At 37.7% G+C, this 23,855-nt stretch overlaps 1 protein-coding gene across 6 annotated transcripts in view; it reads left to right on the top strand.

Annotated features, from left to right (window-relative positions):
- LOC149146555 (protein TRANSPARENT TESTA 9-like) overlaps positions 1-23,855 on the top strand; it is a 216,899-nt gene that overhangs the window by 122,056 nt on the left and 70,988 nt on the right. For 5 of the 6 annotated variants that reach the window (XM_089449877.1, XM_089449878.1, XM_089449875.1 and 2 more), the window contains exons 14-15: positions 4,715-4,780; positions 5,059-5,199. In XM_089449877.1, coding sequence (XP_089306003.1) covers positions 4,715-4,780; positions 5,059-5,199 — 207 coding nt within the window. The remainder of the gene's footprint in view (positions 1-4,714; positions 4,781-5,058; positions 5,200-23,855) is intronic. The other variant, XM_089449879.1, reaches the window with a different exon arrangement.

Below are 23,855 nucleotides of genomic sequence, written 5' to 3'. Positions count from 1 at the left end.
AACTCACAATAATAGTAATAATAAAAATATTTTCTTTATTCTTTTGTCAAGTACATTTCATGATGACTCAAATACATTAAATGTAGACCGAACCTAGTTATAATTTCCAACACCTAGGGCTTCAAGACAACCTGCATGTCTTCGTTCCTACAAGGGACATAGCCAGGCAAGAGAATTGCGAGGTCATGTGTTTTAACCTTTCATCCAAACTCATCTAGGAGATTGAATGATAGTTGAGGAAGTTTCCTAAATATCTATCAACCAAGCTTATGCTTGGAGGTAAAATTTAGAGAAATAATATTGCAAAATGTAAATGATACCCAAAATTAAAACAAGTGCTTCATAACAAGATTGCTTATGAATTGATATGTCAATTATATATCAATTACAATGTCACACTTGCTTGGATTTAGAAGACATGAGATGCAAACTAGTTAAACAATGAAGTGAATATTGAAATAAGTGCTATACCAGCCACAAAATAAATTATACCAGTGACAAATAAACCATATATGAGCTAGTATACCAACGATTAAGATAAATAAACTTCAATGTGCTAACTAGCTTAATGAAGAATGTAAGTTAGAAATTAGATCTAGTGATTAAATGATTAAAAAAAGTGCAAGAAACTATGCTAGCAAAAGAAATGAGACAAGTTTTTGACTAACTATATAAAGACCCTCCTACCAAATGAGGAGATAGGGATACCAAGGGGAAAACCCCAAGCTCCCTCAAGCAGAAAAGTTATTTTATTATTATTTGAAAAGAAAACCCTTTTGTAGACAATAGAGGGTTTTAGATTTTGAGGAGGGTTTACAACAAGGGTTTCAAAGGGAGAATACCCTTCCTCAAATTGCAAGAAAATGAGAAAAAATATTTGGAATGGTTTTCTACAATTTATAATGAAAAAATTCCTCCAAAAGAAATTCGATTTCCTCCAAGACATCTGATGGGAGAGATAGGTGTCCAAGATTCCAAGAGGGAATTGCACAAGGAGAGGGAGATAGACCTTCTATTATGTCCACGACCAAAGGTATGGAAGGCCACAAAATTGTAATTTTCTTGATTTCCCAAGCTTCCAATGTAGATCTCTTTCAAAATCGATTTTTTTAAAACCCTCATCAGGCCTTCAAAAGGCAGATCTATGCAAGAGATAAATTAATCCACAAAGGCATATGAAGCGAACAAGTTAGAGATCAATTAGTGTAGAGCTATGAAACCAGATTCGTCCAAAACAGGTCACGTGTCCGAATCCGACAAATCCGACACGATTTGATGGGAATTCGAATCCTAAAATGGGACACCACGTGTCCTAATAGGACACCATCGAATCCTGGTCGTGTCCCGTTAGGACACCTGGTGTCTCGATTTTGGGATTTGAATCCCACAAAAGTGAGGGTTTATGAGGTTTGGTAGGGTTTATGAGGTTTGTGAGGGTTTATGCAGATATTTGAATTTTGTATCTACTATGCATGCTATAATGTTACTAACTTACTTTGTAAACAGTAAAACTAACATCTAGATGAAGATCTATGTTTGAAATCAATGAATTTGTATCATTAAATGAGAATTTGTGTAAGAAATATCTAATTTTTAATATATATATATATATATTTTTAATAAAATAATATATAACGAATCCTACGTGTCCTGTTCCGGGGGGTCAACGTGTCTGAATCCAACACTCGAATCCCCATATCCTATGAATCCCGAATCCCTGTGTCAAGTGACTTAGGTGTAGAGCATTAAGCGCAAATAAAAATTAGAACAATATTACCATAAAGAGTTGAAGAATAACACCATAAAGCAGTGTGGAAAAAGTCTGCAAAAAATCCCGATTTAATCCTAAAAATGCGATTTTTTGAACTAAATGATTTAATCCCCCGACTTTTTGGCGACTTTTTCACAAACGAAAAAATCGCGATTTTTTCCTTATACTCCCGATTTAATCGGGAGTCGACCCAAAAAGTCTTCCTCTCTTCCTAGGCCGCAGATAAAGAGGCTGCAAAGGTGAAAAAACTGTAAATTGAAGCTTTCATCCATGCATTTTCAAGTTATTGCATTGTATTGTTTGTCATACTTCTTGCGAGCATAGCAATCTCATTTGTAATCTGTTAGTTTTGAGGTTAAGATATGTTTTTGTTTTCCAAGGAAAAACAAATCTTTATACTTCATATTTCTAGTTAGAAAACAAAGTATACATTGGCTAAGCCTCTAGGCTTTCAGCGATCCAGACTCTAACAACCACTGTCCCTTCAAAAGATTACAAAAGTACCAAAAGGACAGGCATACAACAGTCTTCCGTAGAAAGAACCCCACACCATCAAAAACATTGTTACAGTTGTTGAATGCTTCCAGAAGAAACAACAAAGAGGAGGTAATGAAGATCAAATAGCAACAATCTGTCCAAAAAAAACAAAACCAGTGCCTCAAAAAAGAACCCATTTTTCAGACAGGAACAAAGTACCTATGAAATCTTGTGACAGCAAAGATCCTTCCTGCAATGAGAGCAGGTTTTGAAAGGGAATCTTCTTTAGTGATGAATTCCCTATAAATGTGGGGAAAGGTTATGTATCAGAAGTGGATTTTAGCTCCAAGAGTTTTTGAATAAGATGCCAAGGCTAGGTTAATAATCTGACATCTACTGTTTTCTCAGAAAATAAGCAGCTTGGATTTCACCAAGCGTTAATTTTCACATCTACTGTGATACTCACTATTAATTTTCATTGGACCTACCACCTGACACCTTATTACCCAAGCAGATTACAATCTACTGAATAAATGCATGGCTTATTTCTTAATACAATTAGCAGAAACAAAAATTAAAAGGGGAAGAGGATCTCAGTGACTGATTACTTGATGACTTTTAGATGACTCATGATATACATTTATATTTTTTGTTGATATTTTGACTCTTGAGAGTTGAGACTCGGACAGGTCTCAAAATTCAGGAGTTGATTCACTATTTTGATATGTGATGTAGCATTAGATTTCATATACATATTATATATTAGCTTTCTTTACATGTTTATGTGGAATTGCATTTATTTGATGTTGTGGATACTCTAGATGTTAAAAAAAATAAAAAAAAATGAATAATTTTGTGGTTTTTTAATTTTGCCGACTTTTTAAAAAAACTCCCGACTTAGACGAGTTTTTCAACTTTTGGAGCTTTGCCGAATTAATCTCGACTTCGACTTTTTCCACATTGCCATAAAGAGTATGCCCCCAAAGTCCTTTTTTACTCAGAAAAATATCCAGTACAGAATTTTTGTAGAGCTTCACTAGCCAGTAGCTCAAGAATTACATGATGTTACAATGAGTAGTTCAAGGCTCTCTTTAATAGAATAAATGGGAGGAGATCTTGATGATGGCACACTTCTCCAAGTGAAACGACTATATCACCTTGAGAAAATCAAACCTTTCTCTAGCCCCTGCACAGATCTTGAGGAGAAAGAATTTTTCCTTGGGAGTAGCTGGGTTGAGTGACAATTCAGTGCTGGAGTGGCTTGGACCACTTAAAAATTATTCTCCTTATTTTTCCTTGAAAAAATCTCATTCAAATCAACCAACTTGGACCATCTCCTTAAAAAAATTGATTTTCCTGGGACATTAGTTTTTCTCCTTGACCATTGAATTTTTTCTTGGGTCATCTTTCCTTGGTAAATGGAATTCCCATCACTTTTTGAGTTGACTTTAATTTTTGGGAATTTCCACTTCATTTTTTAGCATTTTCACTTGGAGAGAATTTTTATTTTCTCCCAATTTTTATTTTCCAACCAATTTATTTGCTAGTATTTTTACCAAAAACTAGAAAAATTGGGTTTTGAGTAAGTGTGTCTAAATTGAAAGTTACGGTGTAGAGGTCTAATTTTGAGTATTCATACCCCCTACAACTTCTCTAGACAACACTTATTGCATCTTATATCAAAAATTTATTAAAATACCGTCTTGCAGGGAATTTTTAATAATTAAAAGTTGACACTTAGGCTTAACTGAATTCCAAGAAACTTTAGAGATGATTTATTATGGTAATATGCATTGACTTTAGACACTAGGACTCACCTAAGACTTTACCATCAAGCTGCACTTCAGCTTTGGGGTATATTTGGGAGAAAAACTCAACTAATTATAAGTGTTAAAAAACACAAATAATTAGCTAATGAAAAAAAAACTGCTTTGAGTGAACTCATTTGCTAGTAAAGTCCTAAGCTACCTAGGCCTGTTAAATGACCCTTTTTCATCATACTAGAGTCATTTTTACAATGTCCTCGCAGGGCTGCGGAACCTAAACCATGAAATAAAGAGAAGAAGAAAGGGGTTTAAAAGCCCTGATGAAAATCTGGAATTCTGAATATTCTGAAGGCCCTGGGATGCTCTGAAGTGTGCTTTGATCATGGAACCTTTGACATATCTTCAAGTTCAACTTTAGCAGTCAATGCTGCCAACAGCGGCGCCAACCAATTGAGCTAACACTTGGGGTTTTCCTACGAATTTTTTTATTTGAATACAAAATTTAATAAGTTGGAAACATTTTGACAGAAGGTGATTGTTCCTAGGGTACCTTATAGACAATTTGTTGAACTGTGATTATAGTAGAGAAATATTGCTGTGAACGATGACTTTGACTAATGAGACCAACTATTCTGTTATGGATTTGTTAGTGCGCATGGTTTTTGTACTCTGATAATGATTTCTGCCATACATTTTGCAGGGCGAGTATCAACTACCTATTTCTAATAGTCATCAAGGAATATTTTCACAGACAAACAGATACCAGGTCTATTAGAATATCGTTTTTATGAATATGATAACATCATAAAGGCTAAAGCTAATTGTCATATCAATAGATTATATGATTGAAAGCTTATCAGGATTGTCAGATATGTGTGCTAAATTTGCTAACTGGCAGCGCAAAATTCAATTCTTTTAGAAAGTTAAATGCCTGATAATTTTGTGAAAGTAATTTTAAAAATACCAACTTGATTTGTTGAGGCCATTCTTTTAAAATTATTTCTTTGAATTTTCTGATTGATCTGATTCTTTCTATGTTTACAGGTTTTGGATTCATTAATAATGCTTTTCACTCGTAGGAAACCTCCTGCCGCAGAGGTTCTGTGGCATGCAGGCTATCTTCTGCGACAACTTCTTCCATATGAAAAACAGAAATTCAGCAATCGTTACCTTCAATTACTTGATGTAAGCAATATTGACGACTCTTATGCATTTTTTAAGATGTGAAATCACATTTTCTATCAAATTCTGAACTTGGAAAGATATGCTTGTTAGAATGTTGTCATAAAAATATAAAAAATTCTCCATTAAGTTATGAATATCTAACCATTAGCATGTCATGCACATTGTTCTTATGTAAAGGTCTTTTATTTCAATTGCTGTTTTTTGTCCGCTGTTACAGAAAAATCTAGCACTTCTAGAGATAAAGTCCAAAAGCTCAAGTGTGAGTCCCACTGCACCTTAGAGGGGGCCCACTGTCACCACGCCAACCCTCTTCTTGCTTCTGGCTAGCTCTCCTCTCACTCAAGGGGGGTTCTCCCTACAGATCTGAGAGATCTAATGGCCTGGTCACACCAATCAAAAACTCCCCAAAAGTTCTACTTCGCACTCCAATCAAATGATTTAATCAATTAGGAGCCAAGTGGAAAATAGGATTACTAGTGTTTTTAGAGTAATCAGGATTAGATTTCAAAGGATATGTCCCTAAACATCATAATGACAAAATTTTCCAGGAGTTGGAACCCTAGGAAAATGGTTTTTATGATTTACAAAAAGATAAAAACTTTGAAGTGATGGAGAATGAATGATCAGTGCCTTAGCTTATCAATGAATTTCTGGGCATATGGAGTTATACAAGGGGTGTAAGTCTATGGATGAGGACCGATGGAAGAGATTTATGAGAGAGAAAAAGCTACAATGGGGTTTCTCTACTTGACAAATCCCAAAGATTTTCAATCAAATTGGAAATATAGAGCAATGAAGCTATGCTACAGCCATAAAGATTCAACACATTTGGGAGAAATTTAGTGAAACTCTTATTCTACAAAATGTACAGGAATAATAAGATACTCACAATAAATTTTGCACAAAACCAACATAGAATCACCATTTACCATCCAAGAGAAAAGTCCATCCAATCACAATACCCTCTCCATGACATTTTGAATTTACTCAACTCGAAATATCCATAGCCAGTTTTACAAGAGAATTGCAGAAAATTTCAGGCTACTTGTGGGATTTCTCCCCCAATACTCCATGGGAAAATGCGGTGAGAGTTCTCTCTGTTTATAGGAGAGAACCCCAACTCATTATTACAATAAAATAATTTTTTCTAAGTTAAAATGCCCTATTTTAGCCTATGCAGGGGCAGGAGTCCCATTCTAAAGTAATATAAGATGAGGTTTCTAATGGCACATTTACAAAAATTGCGGTCTGAAGTCCTCAAAAGATGACCCATCTTCACAAATGAAGGGTAACTAAGGGGTGCTGGTGCAGCATCCATCCTCCAAATGCCCTTAAATAGCGCTTCTTATTCGATGAAATCAGCAAATTAAGCTCCAAGCATGGGAAAGTGGGTCTTCAAATGAATACTCATCCCCCAATAATCCCCAAATGGTGGGTCTCCTTCATCAAAAAGCTCAGATCTTCGCTTAAAGATGGATGCACATTTTAAAAGGCAATTTCCAAAGGCACCTTTCCACCATAATGATCCAACCTTGGGCCAAATCAGCGCTGTAGGACGTTATTCCAGGTTGGCCCTCCCGAGTACCTTTGATTTAAAATTTAACACTTCTCCAACAGAAGTTCGCTCCTTTTAAAATTTCATTAGTTTTCAAACACAAATACAGATCAGCTCTAACCAATAATTGTTCTAGCACTCCACCCTTGTATATATACATAAACACCCACTTACATTTGCGCTTCTTACCCAGAAAACCTGTGTCCTGTCTCTGTAATACCAGACAGGCCAGAGTTACATACTCCAAATTACAGAGGAAATCCTCATGTTCAGACGTCAGTCAATCTATGGGGAAGGTGTGTTTGGGAAAATTTATACCAGTTGTGGAAAGGTGATTAGCATCTGCAACATTGCTGACTATATCTGAGGGCAAGTCTGCTGTTTTAAGCTGAGGATGTGTAGATTGAGCAGATGTTACCTGACCAGATCTCATCCAGTGTCTTGAATTTTCCAGGCTTATCTAAGTAAAAGAGGTTCATCTTGGAGAAGTAATACTCACGACATTCACTGCACAACCTACGGGAGACACATTACACTCTCAAAGTACCTTCAGTGATGCTAGGGAGGCAACTGTTCAAATCACTGTAGCACCCTTTTCTACTATTGTGTTCACTTCAACTGGTTTCGAGCATCGAACCCTTTCCCACACATCTCAGACCCCTGGAGCAGCTTACAATGGACACAAAAGAAGATCTGATATTATGTTCCTTTTGTGGGCTATATTATCCACAGTATTCCTGGAGCAACTATTGCCTAATGGACGGCCTTTGAAGTACCCTAAACAGAGCCCCCTTTTCTTGGATATGTTGGCTGAGAAACCAAACCTCCTTTTGCATGTCTGCTGACCATCACCTTGTGGAATAGCTGCTAGGTGCCCTGAAATTTTTTCAAGTATACCAGCCCTTATATACTCAGTCTCATAGACATTTACAAAGCAAGAAATAGCCCCCTTTGCCACCAGTTAATGACCAGTCAAATTTGGTGATAACACCCCCCATGTTGGAAGTCCAAGGACAGTTAAGGATATCTGCAAATGGCTTACACCCAACATGTTGATAATTTTGAGGGGAAATATCCATAAAGATGCTTACATCCCCGATTTTGTAATGTTGCTAGTCTAGTAAACTCCCAGAGGCACATCAAAATGACCAAGAGTTTCAGCAAAATCTGAAGGACATGATAAATATGTTCCAGAACTATTGGGGCAAACTCCAGGCCTGTCTGCATCTATCCCTATCTAATAATTCTCCTTTGAGTTGGAAATGAATATTAGCATCTTGCATTTTGATAGAATTTTAAATGTGGAAATATTGGTTGCATGGTTGTGTTACATGGTAGTGTATTTTCAGGCTCACTAATGTTAAGGAGGTTATAGTTGAGAATGGTATATGGAGGGCCAAACCCTTGTATAATGGTAAGTTCATCCTCACCAACGAGCTAACAACAATAGACCAGTCATTCAAAGATGTGGTTAGTTGATGAAAATATTTAGAGAAATATCAAGGCAAACTCCCTCTTCCTGAGACAATCCAACAACCCTATCCCCACAATCCACCACTCTCATCAACTACAAGCTTGGGGTTGATCATTGATTCCCCAATAGGTTTTGAATGTATGTATATGTCATCTCACCATACATACTTTGCATATGTCTCCTTAAGACTAGAAGGCTCATCTAGCTTCATGCTGTACTATACAAGTGCCATAGGATCAACAAGCAACCTGTGAAGACCACCAAGTCACACACCTCTAGTGAAAGTCCTTGGACAAGCTAGACTACAATCACTAATAACGCAATTGTACAATGATGGTCTGCCAAAAAAGAAATTTAAAGCAGAATTTTTATCAAGCTGGAAACAAACAAAATATCATTCAACTCAATAACATCACTTGATGGCATGTCAAAATAAATGGAGCCTTATCCTTTTTTAGGATAAGTAGCATTGTCACCCAACTCCACACATATGTCCTTCTTTCTCCTAAATCTTTTTGATTCCTCATCCATCTCTACTACAATATTAGTTCTTGTTTGGCCTTCTACTCCTCCTTTGGACACTAATTAGCTTAATGTTTCAACTAGTGACACCTAAACATTTCACCTTACTAAAGTATTTCTTTCCTGGACTTGAGTCTTTCTTCTTACCCTTGTTGTTCCCTTTCTTTGTTCTTCAAATGAAGGCTGCTTCTTCTACTTCCTTTTGATGTGCTAATCAGGGCTCCAATGTGATCTCTTCTTCCACAAGGTTATCTTAAAGCTTTGCAAAATTTGGTGAGTTCACAAGCATAAACACCTTGGGAAAAAGGGACCCTAAGATGAAGCAAATCCATTAAAAGTAATGGATACCAACTCTTTATCCTTCATCTTCGTCCCTATGGTAGTGAATTGAACTCTTAGCTTTGTGACGTTGATAAAGTAGCTCATGTTGGAAATTCTGAGAGGGGGCTGAATTAGTATTTCCTTTTAATTACACACAATTGGTTAGTTTATTAGTTTAAAACATTCAAAGCATTAGATTAGAACAGAAAGCAACATCACATGAAAGATAGTACACCAAATATGTTGTCCAAACCAAGTGCTGTGTTATGTATGATGTCCATGTTGAAGAATGTAACTAGCTTCAGTCTTCATAATTGTTGATGTACTCACTTCAATATGTATCCTACGTAACAAACAAAAGAGCAAAAGAAAAAGTTACTATTTTAAAGCATGGGTTTCATGCTCATTATTGATGGTCGTCTAGGTAAAAACATGTTCTTCATGCTTCTAGGGTTTGTTAGGTCTTAGGAGTTATTTTCATGAGTCAAAGGAGTCAACATCATGTTTATGAAACCCTTCTGGGAAAAATGTAATTGGAAAAAGAATTATTTTTGAGTCTAGAAATTCCTGGAAACTCCAAAAGTACAAGTCGGCCCTGACAACTACAAGTTGGCCTTACAAAGGGAATTCGACGCCTTGAGAATGCTATATAAAGGAGTAGTTCGACCTCATTTGGGACTCACTCACCAAGAAGTTTGATCTCACAAGAAGAAGTTTGATCTGTAGCTAGGAGAAGCAAAAAAAGAAGGGAGAAGGCCTAGAAGGCAAGAGGAATCCAAGGAGGAGGCAAAATCTTTGTTTTTGGGTTCTATCTCTCACGTGTGCAAAATATAGGGTTTCTGTAGCTTCTTGGAAGGATTGAAATTATAGGGTCGAAGTTGCAGTCTTGAAGCTGGCAGGTCAAAATTGCAGTTTGAAGCTGGTTGGTGTAGGATCAAGGAAGGACTTGCTAGAATGGTTGCCTTGGTACTTAGAGAAGGACTTGGTCTAGGGTTTGGGTCTTTGTTTGAAGAAAATTCTATAAGAAGAGGAGTTTTTTCGAGTTTTCCCCTTGGAGGGGTTTTTCCCTAGCGGAGAGCCTAATTTCTATGTCCTCTGTTGCTACCGTTTTTGTTCTTGATGTTTGTTTGATGAAAAGATCTAAATAAAGAACACAAACAAGACTAGGTTCACAAGCAAATATTAAGGTTAAGGAAAGTTGGAATCAATAACTGTCACTTTGCATTTTCTAGCAGCGCGTACAACATTTACTAGATAAGTCTGGAAGGAAGTACAAGACTCCCCAAGTGTGAAGATATGCAGACTAAGTCTGCAAGAGTCTTTAGTCTCCTTTGCAATTAATCAATCTACCCACAGCTACCACAATCATCAGCGACCAGTGCTACACACACTTGCTGCTGTTGCTAACACTGTCCACTTCAACTACCACTACCGCTGTTGCAATATAACTATTCACTGCTACTATTGTTCTCCGTTACTGCTATCCTCTGTCGCTATTGTCCTCTGCCACTATTGCCACTCAATAATGCATTGCCATTCCTGTCACTTCTGCTTCAACTACTACCGTTGCTTCTTGTTGAAAAATGTAACTAGGTTCGGTCTTCATAATTGTATTTGAGTCATAATAAAATGTACTTATGAAAAAGAATGAAAATAAATTTTATTATTATTATTATGACTTATTAAAGCATGGGTTTCATGCTTGGGTCATCATGTTTTAGGTCAAAGTCCCCATTGAGGACTTCTAGGATTTATTCTAAGTCAATAGAGTCATTGTACATTTAAAGAGACCCTTCTTGGGCTTTTGAATCATGTAAAAATAATTATTTTTGAGTCAAAAATGAATTATGTCACCTCCACACCAAGTCGGCCTCAAGAAAGGTAATTCAACCTCACCAAAAGCCTATATATTGAAGCAGTTCGATAGATTTGGAGGACAATTACTCACACAAGTTTGATCTCCTAGAAGAAGCCGTGGAAAAGTGCAAAGTTGTAGTGGAAGAAGGAGAATTGAAGGATCAAAGGTTTTGGGTTATCTCTCTCTCTCAAATGTGTGATTTTCTGGACTATGGCATCAAGGTCGAAGTTCTATTACGGCATCAAGGTCGAAGTACGACATCAAGGTCAAAGTGATACTTCAAGGTTGAAGCTGTTGCATTAAGATCGAAGTTGCTAGGTTGAAGTTACTACTGCATTGAAGTGCTGCTGTTGCTGCTATGGTTGCATCTAGGTCGAAGACAATACTGGAAAGTGATCATCTGCTGAAAAAGGAAAGGGATGACTTGGTGTGGAGGAAGTCTGTGTCTATGTCAAGAGTCTTGGATTATCTCAGGAAAACTTTTGAAGGAAGAGTTGTTGACTGGGTTTTCCCCAAGATTGGAATTTTGTCATGACTATTCACCTACATTTGGTGTCCTTGATCTTAATGCTATTGTTTTGGTAATTGCTTGATGAACTAAGATAAAAGAAGAACATAATAAAGTTAATAAGAACACAAGAATCTCACAAGTAATTATCGAGTATAAGAACATCTTTCTGCCTTTCCAATTTTCTAACATGGTCTCAGAGCTAAGGTGAAGAAGAAAGAAAAAGGTAGGTTGAAGATCTATTGAAAGAAGACTAAGGAATCTCAAGAAGTTGAGCAAGGGATCATATAAGGAGGCCTTAGAAGGAAAGAAGTTTACTACCTTCATGGACAATGTCTAACTTCATAAAGGGAGAGATCAAATTAGAAGGAGCAACAAATTACAGGTCATGGAAAAAGAGGATAGATCTAATGTTCAAAAATAATTAATTTTCGGATCTAGTCTAAGGAAAAGTAAAGAAGCCTACAGATGAATCAAGTGAAGCAAAGAAAGCAAAGTTTAAAGAAACAAAGATTTTGGCCATGAGCCTAAGGAGTCAGAATATCTTTAGTAATCGACAAGGACAGTGAAGAAGAGAAAATCTCGAATCACTGTTTTGCTCATCACAAGAAGAAAGGAACTTTTAAGAAGTCCAAAGGGCCAATGCTATAGTTATCATAAGATGGGTCACTATCAAAGGAATTGTCCTGAGAATCCAGGGAATAAAAGGAGGAACAGGGATCAAGCAAACTTTGCCGAAAAAGTTTCACCAAAGAAGAACGAGATGGAAGGATCCGAAGTCAAAGACCTATTTGTTAGGGACTCTATCCCTTACGTATCCCTCAAGTTTGAATTAAGAGGGAGCCCCAATCGCTTTCCCAAGATGAGTATCTTACTCGTATTATATTTTATATTTGGTTTACCTTACTTATTGAAGTTTGTTTATATTAAATACTAATGACATTTATATTTTCCTTGTTTAGGAAAAACTTACTGAATACTCAAGGATTATGAAAGAAGACCTCACAAGACTCTACAATTGTCACGGGATGGGTCACTATGAAAGGAATTGTTGTGAGAATCCAGGGAATAAAAGGAGGAACATGGATCAAGCAAACTTTGCCGAAAAAGTTTCACCAAAGAAGAACAAGATGGAAGGATCCGAAGTCAAAGACCTATTTGTTAGGGACTCTATCCCTTACGTATCCCTCAAGTTTGAATTAAGAGGGAACCCTCATCGCTTTCCAAAGATAAGTATCTTACTCCTTGTATTATCTTTTATATTTTGTGTTAAACACACATGGGCAACAATAGAATATGAAGGATAAAACATGAGAATGCAATTTTTATTAACAACTGATATACATTTATAGTACATAGTTTGACCGTTGGGTTCCACATCCCAAGGTCTCTTGGACTTCCTTTTGTCTATTTAGCTTCCACACTAACCCATTGAGGATTAGGTGTCCAACATTCCCCCCCTTAATCCGAAGGGTTATGTATGAGTCCAAGAAGAGAGCTGTAATACAAAATGTGCGAAAATGCATGGCAGCACTAGGCTGAATGTGCTCTTTGAAATGTTAGTATAAAGGGTGGTGGTTTAAGGATGACCACCAACACTGGAACGCTTAGTGAAGTTCCCGAAACTCTTCCAAAATTGGCAAGAAGCTGAAGTCTTCTGCTAGAGGAAGTGCTCCTATTGTTTTGAAGAGGGAAACATTCAACCATGAAAGGGAGGTCTCACCTCGCATAAAAGGGAGAACTTCAACCTGAAAAGGGAAGTCTCAACCTGTGATGGTTTAAGGATGACCAACAACTCTGGAATGCTTAATGCAATTCCTGGAACTCTTCCAAATCTGGCAAGAAGCTGGTGTCCTCTGCTAGAGGAAGTGTCCCCAATTCTATTCCTGGACTTCTTCGAAACTGGCAAGAAGTTGAAGTCTTTTGATAGAGGAAGTGTCCCAGATTACCAACTGAAGGCATGCTCAGGGGCATCTTTGTCTCTGGCTACAAATCTGAAATTGGTGTGGCAGGTTGTGGTTCAGGCTCGCTTGATGTGGCTTTGAAGCTTGTAGATGACCATCATTTCCCCCCCTGTCAGATACAAGGTGAGATGATGGAGAAAACTCAACTTCAAGACTGTTCAATACTCTGGAACAAGTTCTGACATGTGATTGGAATATCTTCTTGGCTGTTGATGCCCATTGCCAAGAAGCGATCCATCTAAGATGAATCTTTGTTCTTGCAGGATGTTTGTTTCTGAAGCATCTGTGTGAAGAATGGGTGGTTTTATGACAGTGCTTACATGGATGAAGATCAAAATAGTGATCTTCACAATCTTGGCATTTCACAATCTGTTGTTGTTGTTGCTGCTGTGGAAGAGGGGCATAATCTGGAACAACTAGAGGTGAACTGTCATGAAGAACAGGTGGAGATGAATCATCCTCAAGAAATCCAGCAATTTGAAATTGAATTGGCTTTGAATAGTCTGGAATATGAAAGGACAAGTCCTTGTCATATCCAAGACCAGTTCTGTGCTTGTTGTGGACAAGCTCTTCCCAAGGTCTGATGATGGGCTTGGGAAGTGCAAGCTGAACCTCTGCATCTGCATGTAACCTTGCTGCTTTATCTGAATGAACTGTAACATTATTGACTTGCTGTTGATGGGTTGCTGTCTCAATGTTCTGAATAGAAACATGTTCATAATGAATCCTCTTTTTTAGTTCTTCTTGTTGTAGCTGAGATTCAAGCTGCAAAAAATCAATCTGTTCTTGTGCATTTTGCAAACAGGTTTGAATATTTCTGAGAATGACTTTATCAATCCTGATTGTGTTGTTGACAGTAGATGTACTAAATTGTTTAGTAGTTTCAACACTCCATCAACCATTTTCCAACAATTTATATTATTGAATGCAATCCCAAAATCAAATAAAGGGTGCTCCACAAAGCAAGACTTCAACGTACTAGCTTCAACGCTTCTCATCATATATGAAGGACCAATATTATACTAGCATATAGGTTGGATCAGCGTACAATAACCAATAGCTCATCTCATCATAGATAACCAAAACACACAACATCACCATCATCTCCCATGGAATCCATATATCACTCCTTCAACATATAATAGTCTTGACCACTGAAATTACTCCAGTATTTTATAAAATGGAAAATGATTTTTTTCTTTTTCTTTTACAGAGCTATTGCATGCAGTCACCAGCGCAAACTTAATTTTGAACAGAGCAAAAAATAAAGGCAGTTACTCACTCACAGGTTTATTTACACAGCACCACACTATTTCTTTTCACCGGTCATCTCAAAAACGAGCCCAAGTTGCTTGGCAGTAAGATTGACTTTGTAAACAAATTAACTTTAAATCTTCAACAGCAAATGGATGGCATTGACTCACGGTACTTTTATAGATTATGGCTATAAATAACAGGAATCACTGGCTTCTTTACTCATGGTGTTGGCTCTGCGATAATTATTCTCCTTATGTTGTGATGGCTTTGGCAATCTCCAGAATTCACGGTGCCCTCAGATCGCGTAAACAACACTAGAAGCTCACTGCACCAGTGCTCATGTTCACACCTCCCACCTGTTTTTCTCCTTTTCTCTTCTGCTCCTGCAACAAATCGAACTTTGCTCTTCTCTCCTCTGGTGCAAGCAGCGGTTCTCTGTCAATCTAAACACACATGGAGAAATCTAGCTCGTTCGCTGAAGCAGTGTGGACACTGTAGGACGTTTGTGGCTTGCTTTGTTGGAACTTGGAATGTCAGGGAGATAAGACACAATTTTGGCCCTTAAACAATTAATCTTATCCCTTGCTATATCAACGTTCAACGCAGTTCACTGTAGCAGAGTCGATTCACACATGGATATTCAATGCAGAGTCGTTCGGTCTTCCACAAGTGATCAATATTCCACCAACATCCACAGTCTCCAAGAAAGGAAAACCAACATTGTCATAAAATTTTACCGAACAACACTTTCATACCAATTGACTCCTCGATCAAACTACACAAATATACCACCCTTTTTTTTTTAAATTTTACTACAGATTATACACAAGGGGCAGTGCACCGGCACACTAGTGAGTAGAATCAATTCTTTCTTTTCTTTTAACACTCAGCTATTAATAAAATGAGTTCTAATTCAAATGCGAAGTTCACGCTGATATTTTCAATATATTCAAAAGTGCTCCACAATTGTTCTAAAGAATGGTACCTGAAATTCATAAAAATGAAAAAGTGCTAGAGCTTTGCACTGAATCCCGAAACAAAACTTGAAAATGCATTATACCCACATTGCAAAGTAGACCCTGTTTAGAAAGATTATCTTCCACTGAATTCTTTGACTCGCAAATGTGCGAAAAATGTATTTCAGGAAATCCAGCTTGAAGAACTTTAATCGACGCATCCAGTTACTTAAAAGAGGAGGGTAAATTTTGGATTTCTTGTTAATCCAATCAATTGATACTTTAGAGTCACCATAAACATGGAATCTATCGATCCCAATTCTGCTACCAGACTTTAATGTGATAGCAGGGATATCATAACGTGCAGTGAACAGAAGCAGCCTGATCTCTATTTTGGTGCACGAATGATTCAGTCAATTGCTGGTCTTCCATACCTTTTCTGCCCAATCAATCCTTCGATATGTCTCTCATTCCATCCACAGCCGGCCCGCTGCTGTACGCTATTGAAGTTGCCCGCTACTACAACCCTGGAATGGACATTGATAAGATAATCGAATCCTTTCTTTCGAAGCTTGGCTTCATTAAGGGCTTACAATTCAGCACTGACCTTTCATACTTCTATTTTCTCTATCGTGTACACCTACAAGAAATAGCAGAGCGAGAGAGCGGTATCTGGTATGCGCCTCACGCGTGGCTCAATCTCTTCGTGCCTAAGAGCAAAATGGTAAAATTTGATTCCAAGATCTTCAAAAAGATACTCATAAAAGGAGTGGTTGGATTAATGCTCGTGTATCTTGTCAACAGAATCTTGTGGGATCCTCGCATGTCCGTTGTTACTCCCGTCGAGGATACCTTTTATGCGGTATCGCTCCTCCGTTTCAACAAACCTTATTCAGAGGGGCCTCCTCTCTCGGTTGTCCTCGATCAGAATAACGTCGTTCTTGAGGCTTGCAGAGCAAATGGTATTGTGAGGAATCGCATGCAACGTGAGCATAGGGAGAGTAACGCTTATTTATGAAATAATAGCAAACTTGAAAAATAAAAAGAATTAGTGTATGCTAGTGTTGAGCTTGCCAGCACTCACATATAAATTTGATGCAATATCACTAATCAATACTTCAACTGACGCACACACAGTTTGATGCATTTCAATGTTCCAGCCACAACAATGGCACCAAGCACAGTCCCAACGAACAACTACCATTATCATTAACACGGAATTTAATTATTCAAACTGACAGACAGGCCTGGGGCTTGGGGGCAGTGTAATACCAGACTTCCATTGTCAAACCTCACACTGCACCGAAACGCTGGCAGCTCTGTAGGAACGCTGGCAATGGAATGCTGACAACACTGTAGGAGCAGGTATTCGATGGGAATACCAAGCGTTACCCATATTATCACGCAGAGAGCAGATTATTAAGACTAAGCAGATTCAGAATGGCAGAGAGATAATTTGTTGAAACCGCTTGGTGCATGTAAGTATCAGACCTGATAGATAGGGGTGGCAGCTAATGGCAGACGACGGTTATGGCAGAGAGCGTAGGAAAGAATATGGCGCAGAATGAGGAATAAAACGCTCAATAAGGTGGCAATTCTGATCAACTTTGATTAGGAGAGAGGCATAACTGACATGTATATAGAGACCACAAAACAAGTGGCTCAAATTTGAGCAGGACCAACAATCGCCTGCTCTGATACCATGTTAAACACACATGGGCAGCAATAGAATATGAAGGATAAAACATGAGAGTGCAATTTTTATTAACAATTGATATACATTTATAGTACATGGTTTGACCGTTGGGTTCTACATCCCAAGGTCTCTTGGACTTCCTTTTGTCTATTCGGCTTCCACACTAACCCATTGAGGATTAGGTGTCCAACATTTTGTTTACCTTACTTATCGAAGTTTGTTTATATTAAATACTAGTGACATTTATATTTTCCTTGTTTAGGAAAAACTTACTGAATACTCAAGGATTATGAAAGGTGGCCTCACAAGACAAACATTATGATTACAATGTTTGTTAAGAAACAAAGGTATGCCTTAGACCCAACGTTGAATGAAGCGGGGACGCGGAAGCGTCATTTCCCAAAAATCTAGGAATTGAAGCGTCTACTATATATATATTTATATTTTTTTGCATTTATATTAAAAAAGCATCCAAAATACCAAATTAGTTGTAGAAGGCATGAAAACATGCATATTTTTGCATAAATCAAGATAGATATGGCATCCATTGTACATCAATGATTAATTATTCCAGCATCAACCATCTAGAATCTAGATTCCTCTTCTCTTGTCTAGCCTTTGCCTCTACTTCAATTCTATAGGGATATTAGTCAACATTGCCTAAGTTTGATCAAATAGTTTAATCCAAGCCTTATAATATGGTAGAGAAAGCTTAACATGCCTGATCAATGATGTTGACTTGAGTGAAGGGTACATAATTGCTAAGGCTATGACAAAGGAGTTCAATAATCAACAACACCAACATTGGGGTACATATAGGGCTTGGTACTCTTGATTAAATGCCAATCACATGCACTCATACATGATATAATCCAATGAAACGCCACAATCCCATTGATCTTGAAAACTATTAAGTCTGCTGAATTTTTAGTGGGATATGAAATTCTATTTTCTCCATATGAAGTCTGATGAGGTTGGAACCACTCTCAAACATCCTAAAGCATTTCATGGTAATGTTAAAATTTATGTAAAAGGATGGAAATGAAAGATAAAGGAGGATGTCACTTTTACTTTAATAATTTAACATTACCATTAGGGAGCATCTAGGAAGTGTCCAAGGAGCATCAAGGGGCACCTTGGGAGTATTCAAAAAGTGTAGTTCCTCACATAGCAGTTCAAAATTTCAAAAAAACAAAAAACAAAAAAAGCCCTGCGGAATCATGTGAACTGTCCACCTCCTCTCGGATACACGCCCGAACCTCCATGTTGATTTATAGTAGCATCAGATGTGCTCTAAGTCTCAAATTTTGCAGGGAGGCTTAGGCACGTGTATTTTAAAGAACCCAGAAATCGTTTTGGGAAATTCTACCCAGAAACAGTTGTATTAAAATAATTAATTATTTTTAATGGGACCCTAAATCTAAACTTAGGAAAATAAAATAATTAAAGGGTATTAATATAAAATGTGGGTGTAACTTCTAGAAGAAGACGAGGAACAAGCATAAATGATCTTAGCTATCTATTGCTTCTAATTTGGGCTGTTGAATGTCAACGAGGAGATTATTTAAGGAGGCTTGAGGGTCATGTGGAAAGACACACAGAGAGTTCAAAAGTTCAATTTTCTGAAGCAGAGCAGAGGGGCTGCCGAGAGAATTTTGATAGTGAGCCGTTGCAGTGAGGGGCATGGATAGTTGGGTTGGAGTATCTTCTCCAAGACGCAGGATATGCAACAAAGAAGCTGAGAGACACAAGGAGGAGGCGTTGTAGACCCAGGAGGGGTTGATGTTGGACCAGAAGGGCCCACACAGAGCTTGACGCTGAGCCAGGAGTGCTCACGTAGAAGTTGTGCAGTTTTCAGCGCAAAAGTCTGAGTTTGCTAAGGGAACTAACATTTATGAGTTGGGAGGGTTGGAAATTGCTCCAGAGGGTAAACGTTTCCCAGTTGAGCTGACGCAGGGTTTGTTGTCGCACAAAGTGTCTAGGAGATTTTAAGGATGAAAAACTTGATGAATTTAAAACAAGTCTCGGTCAATTAAGATAGATTAAAATAAGACACAATTGCAAGATATAAATGACTATAGACTAGTGCCTTTAATATTTGAATTAACCATAGACTAAATAAAACAAGTTATCTAGAGAAAACTTATAAATGTGGCAAAACGACAATCATGAACAATTAATTGAAAAATGCCCAAAACTTTAGCATACAGGATAATCTAGCAAAATAATATTTCTCCAACAGTGAATATAATTTAAAACATTTATCGCACCTTGACCATAGAAAAATCATGAAAATTTAAAATTTTGCACTTAATCACCAAAGACACCAAGGAACTTTAAATTAGCATTTGAATTATTCCGTAGGAAACTGCTTTTATATGAGAAATGAAGAAGTAAAATAAGTAAAAGGGTTAATAAATTAAAATTTTAATGGGCCATAGGCCACATTAAAATATTTAATTATGAAAGTGCAAATCCCTTTTTAGTTTATTTTATTCTCAATCCCAAAGCCACTAAAAAAGATTTAAAATTTTCTTTTAGATTTTAGAATTTTTAATTTTTTTAATGTTTTTTAATTTTTTAGATTTTTGAATTTTTTTATGATTTTCTAGTTTAGAAATTTTCATATTTTTGAATATAAAAAAATCAAAATCAAAATAAAAAATAAAAATTAAAAAGTGAAATAAAATAAAATCAAAATTTTAAAAATAAAAGTCGAAACAAAAAAGCAAAATTTAAAAAAATGAATCTAACTTAAGTCAAAGAATGAAAAAAGAAGTCGAATGTATTAAAATCTAAACTAACCCTAATCGTGAACTCTAAAAGAAAAATATAAGTAAATGGATTCCAAAAAAAAGAAAATCGAAAGTGTTTTGCATTGTTTTGTTTTTGCAGGACAGCGACAGAGAACGCATGGACAGGAGCTCGACGAAGGGTGCTGCGGATCGATGGAGGAGCTGGATACAGTGGACGTCGGAGAAGGAGCTCACGTGGAGAGTAGCGAGAGGAGATGAGGGCAAGGGAAGGACATGAGATCTGAGCAATGGGAGAGATGCTGCACGCAGAGGGAGAGGGACGACGGTGAGCTGTTCGAAATGGACGTGGGTAGCAGGCAGAGTTTGAGGAACGAAGCAGCGAGAAATACGCAGATGTGAGCGAGGGCTGCAGACAGGTTAGGGCGAGGAAATCACATAGATAGGGAGCCGTAGAGAAGGAAGAGTGAGCAAGGGTTTGAGGAGAGATAGAGGTTAAAAAAACGTAGGTAGACAAGGGTAAAAAGAAAACTAAAATTTTCCAGACAAAAAAAAAACCAAAATGCAGACAAATAAAAAAAATTTCGAAATTTTCTAGAGGGGAAAAATGTAGCAAACGGTAAGGAAATGGTAGCCCAATAAAACCCTTAAAAAATTTCCCAGGAATCTTTAATTAATTTGATATATCTGCTTCAGATTTATTAGTGAAACCTTTGTAAAATTATTTCTAGATTTAAAAAATTTAGAACCTTTGGACCGCAAAAAAGCTGGAAAATATCATTGCAAAAAATGATTTGGAGGCTCCTCCAGGGCCTGGATCTGGCTTTAAATCAAACATTACCTTCAGATTTGCAACCTGTACCTGAAAACAAAAACACCCAGAACCCAGATATACAAAAATAAATAAAACCCAAGTCAGAAAACCCAAAATTTTTACAAATCTATGCACAGGAATGGCAGATCTATCAGATCTGAGGAGTGTGAGTCCAACTCCGCTCCCAGATTTGATAATCTAAGGCTCTCAAAAGCTAGATTTATCAATTTCGCACATAAAATTTAAATTTTTAAATTTTAAAGGAGGTGCTTAGTTTGAAACCCTTCATGCATCACCAATAAAAATCTTATGATAAACTCGGGATTAAATTTAACTGGGCTCTTCAGAAAACACGGATCGAGAGTTGGCTAGTCCAACTGAAAACTTCCCCGAATGCTCGATGATCTAAAAATCAAGATTTCCTGCAAAACTCAATTCAACCATCAAAATAGAGTGAGAAAATAATAATAAAATTCAGATAAATAGAGATACCTGCTATTTCTTGTAAAATTTAAATTATCACTTAAACCCCTGTTAGCGCTTGAAATTTCACCTCAGGCTGAGAAAGGTAAACCTCAAGGCTACATCAAACCATTCAGCCTCGTAGCTAGCCCTACGGGGCAGGAGAAGGCTCTCTCCGGTCTATCTTGGTAGATCTTCAATGGGATGAGATGACCAACAAGGTAACACTGATATTAGGCTAGTAAATTGATTTCAAAAGGTTGATTTGGGGGTTTTTAGGGTTTTTGGTGGCAAATTGAGGAATTGCAATTTTGGGTGTGGGGATTGGACACAGTTTCTGCAGGGGGTTCCTTGGGGCGAAGTAGGAAACAGTATTGATGCCTTAACTTGAGATGGATGATCAGGAAGGAAAGATGAGGAGCTAAAGAGAGCAAACAATGACTTTGAATTCCCTTTAGATAGTAGAAAACATGGAAATTAAACAAATTTAAAAGCAGAGCATGGCTAGCATGAATTCCTACTTTAGCACTTCATTTGTTTAATGTGCAGCAGTAAAGAAAGGAAATGAATCACATAACAAAGCTTACAAGAACATTGAGAAAACACACCATCAACACATGAGTCCACAAGAATCCCAAAGATGACTGCAAAACCCTGGTCTTCCTTAGCCAAAAATTGCAGAGATACAATGAAAATATACAATGATAGCTTCTCTCTCAAGAGTCCAACCATGAAAATGAGCAAGAAAGTACATAATATAGATGATCTAACCTCTTTCCCTGCCTCCATGGGTCGAGCTCACTATCCTAGGAGCTGTTTGAACCACTTCTAAACTAAGCACTACAAAATAGGCAGTCAAAACAACTTGCCTCTATAAACTTGGAAACCAGTTCATACATTCAATTTTTACCCTTTACATGCAAGAATCTTCTAGAAGAGTTAAACAAGAGTAAAAGTATCCAAAAAGTGTCACAATTACATCCAAGAGGACCACCATCCACCTCAAAAAGTCAAACTGGAGCCAAACTGCGTTTTCTGGGCTGAACTGGTCAAATCTGGCAAAATTTCCTCAACGGGTCGCGCACATTTCCTCAACGGGTCGCGCACTTTGGAGCTCTGTTTGGAGGCCTTCCCGGTGTCAGAATTGGGTGCAGGATAGCTCGTTGGAAAGGTCTCCGAGTCTACTTTCCAACCCAACTGGAATTTTTGGATTTGGAGGTCATTTGCCCAGTCAAAAGTCAATTCTCCCAAGACTGCTTCTGCAACTCAAAAAAGGGGCAGAAAGTCAAATTTTGCCTGTATTTTGACCTTCTGGAGGCCCAAAACCCCATAAAAACTCAAGTCCATCCATAGGGATGTGTAATTTTGCATGACAAATCTAGAAATGTTGAGTTTTTGCAAAATGGAGCTATGATGACAAAGGGTCTCACCGGGGGTGAGACCCGTTGAGAAGCCAAAACCTGTAAATTTCCAAAAATTGCCAAAATTACCCAAAACTTTCAGAATTTTTTGGGATTTGAGCTGTGGCTAGGCTAATGAGTGCCATGATCCTTGAGTGAAGCCTCAGCCAAGATATGGAGGGGATCGGGCCTCTTTCTCCTTTTTTGTGCCTTGGCCAAACTCCTTGGATCCGGCGATTGTAATTTTGGCATTTCTCTAAAACCCTGACACCTGTGCAAAAAGTGAAGGAGGTTTTTCTTCTTTGGCATGTTATAGACAAAAACCTCTCTCAGTTTTCCAAAATTCATCTTTTATTGCTCTGAAACATCATTTGAGTGCAACTTGTCCCGATGTGTGAAACAAGGGATTTTGTCGAAATGGAGCGAAATGAAGGGGATAGGGGGCTTCTAAATTCTTGGGGAAATTTTTGGGAGTGGGGAGGGATGTTAGGAAGCAGGGGAAAGTGGAATCTCAGAGATTGAGTGAGGGGAAGGGGTCGAAAAGGGCAAAACACAGGCCAAACCTAGAAAATTGCCAAGTTGTAGCTAGAAACTAGGGTTTGTGCAAAAATGAGGAATTTGGCGGATCTAAGGGATGGGAAGTGTTTGATAAGGTACTTTAAGGATAGGGAAAGGTGTATGAACATCAGGAAACAAGTTTTTCCGGTGATTTGACCATCCAAGAGAAATTGCCTTCAAAACCCTAGGAGAGGGAAATGACCTTGCCTAGGCACAACTGAAGCATGAATAAGGTGTAACATGACCCAATGGAACCTAATATGATGATAGCAACCCTTTGAATGATGATAGGCTCAGCTGAATGATGACATGGACTGACATTTGGACAACTTTGAAAAGTGTGAAAGCAAACCCCAGACCTAATGCCTAGTGACCAAATTTTGCTTGAAGACTCACTGAAATGACAAAATTTGACCTTGACACTCTGATACCACTTTGTAAGAGCATATTTGATCACTGGAGGAAGGCTGGAAAGACTAACACTAACATTGGCTCCAATGGGGATGGTAGCTCCTTGGAGGTGCCAAGAACCTCAGACCTCTGGGGGAGCAGACCAGT

The sequence above is a fragment of the Pinus tabuliformis genome, chromosome X (genome assembly GCF_031772625.1).
Source record: "Pinus tabuliformis cultivar Carrire ecotype Pingquan chromosome X, CPIR1, whole genome shotgun sequence".
Classification (NCBI taxonomy): Eukaryota; Viridiplantae; Streptophyta; class Pinopsida; order Pinales; family Pinaceae; genus Pinus; species Pinus tabuliformis.
The sequence above is the reverse complement of the archived record's forward strand: the minus strand, read 5'-3'. Positions and strand labels throughout refer to the sequence as shown.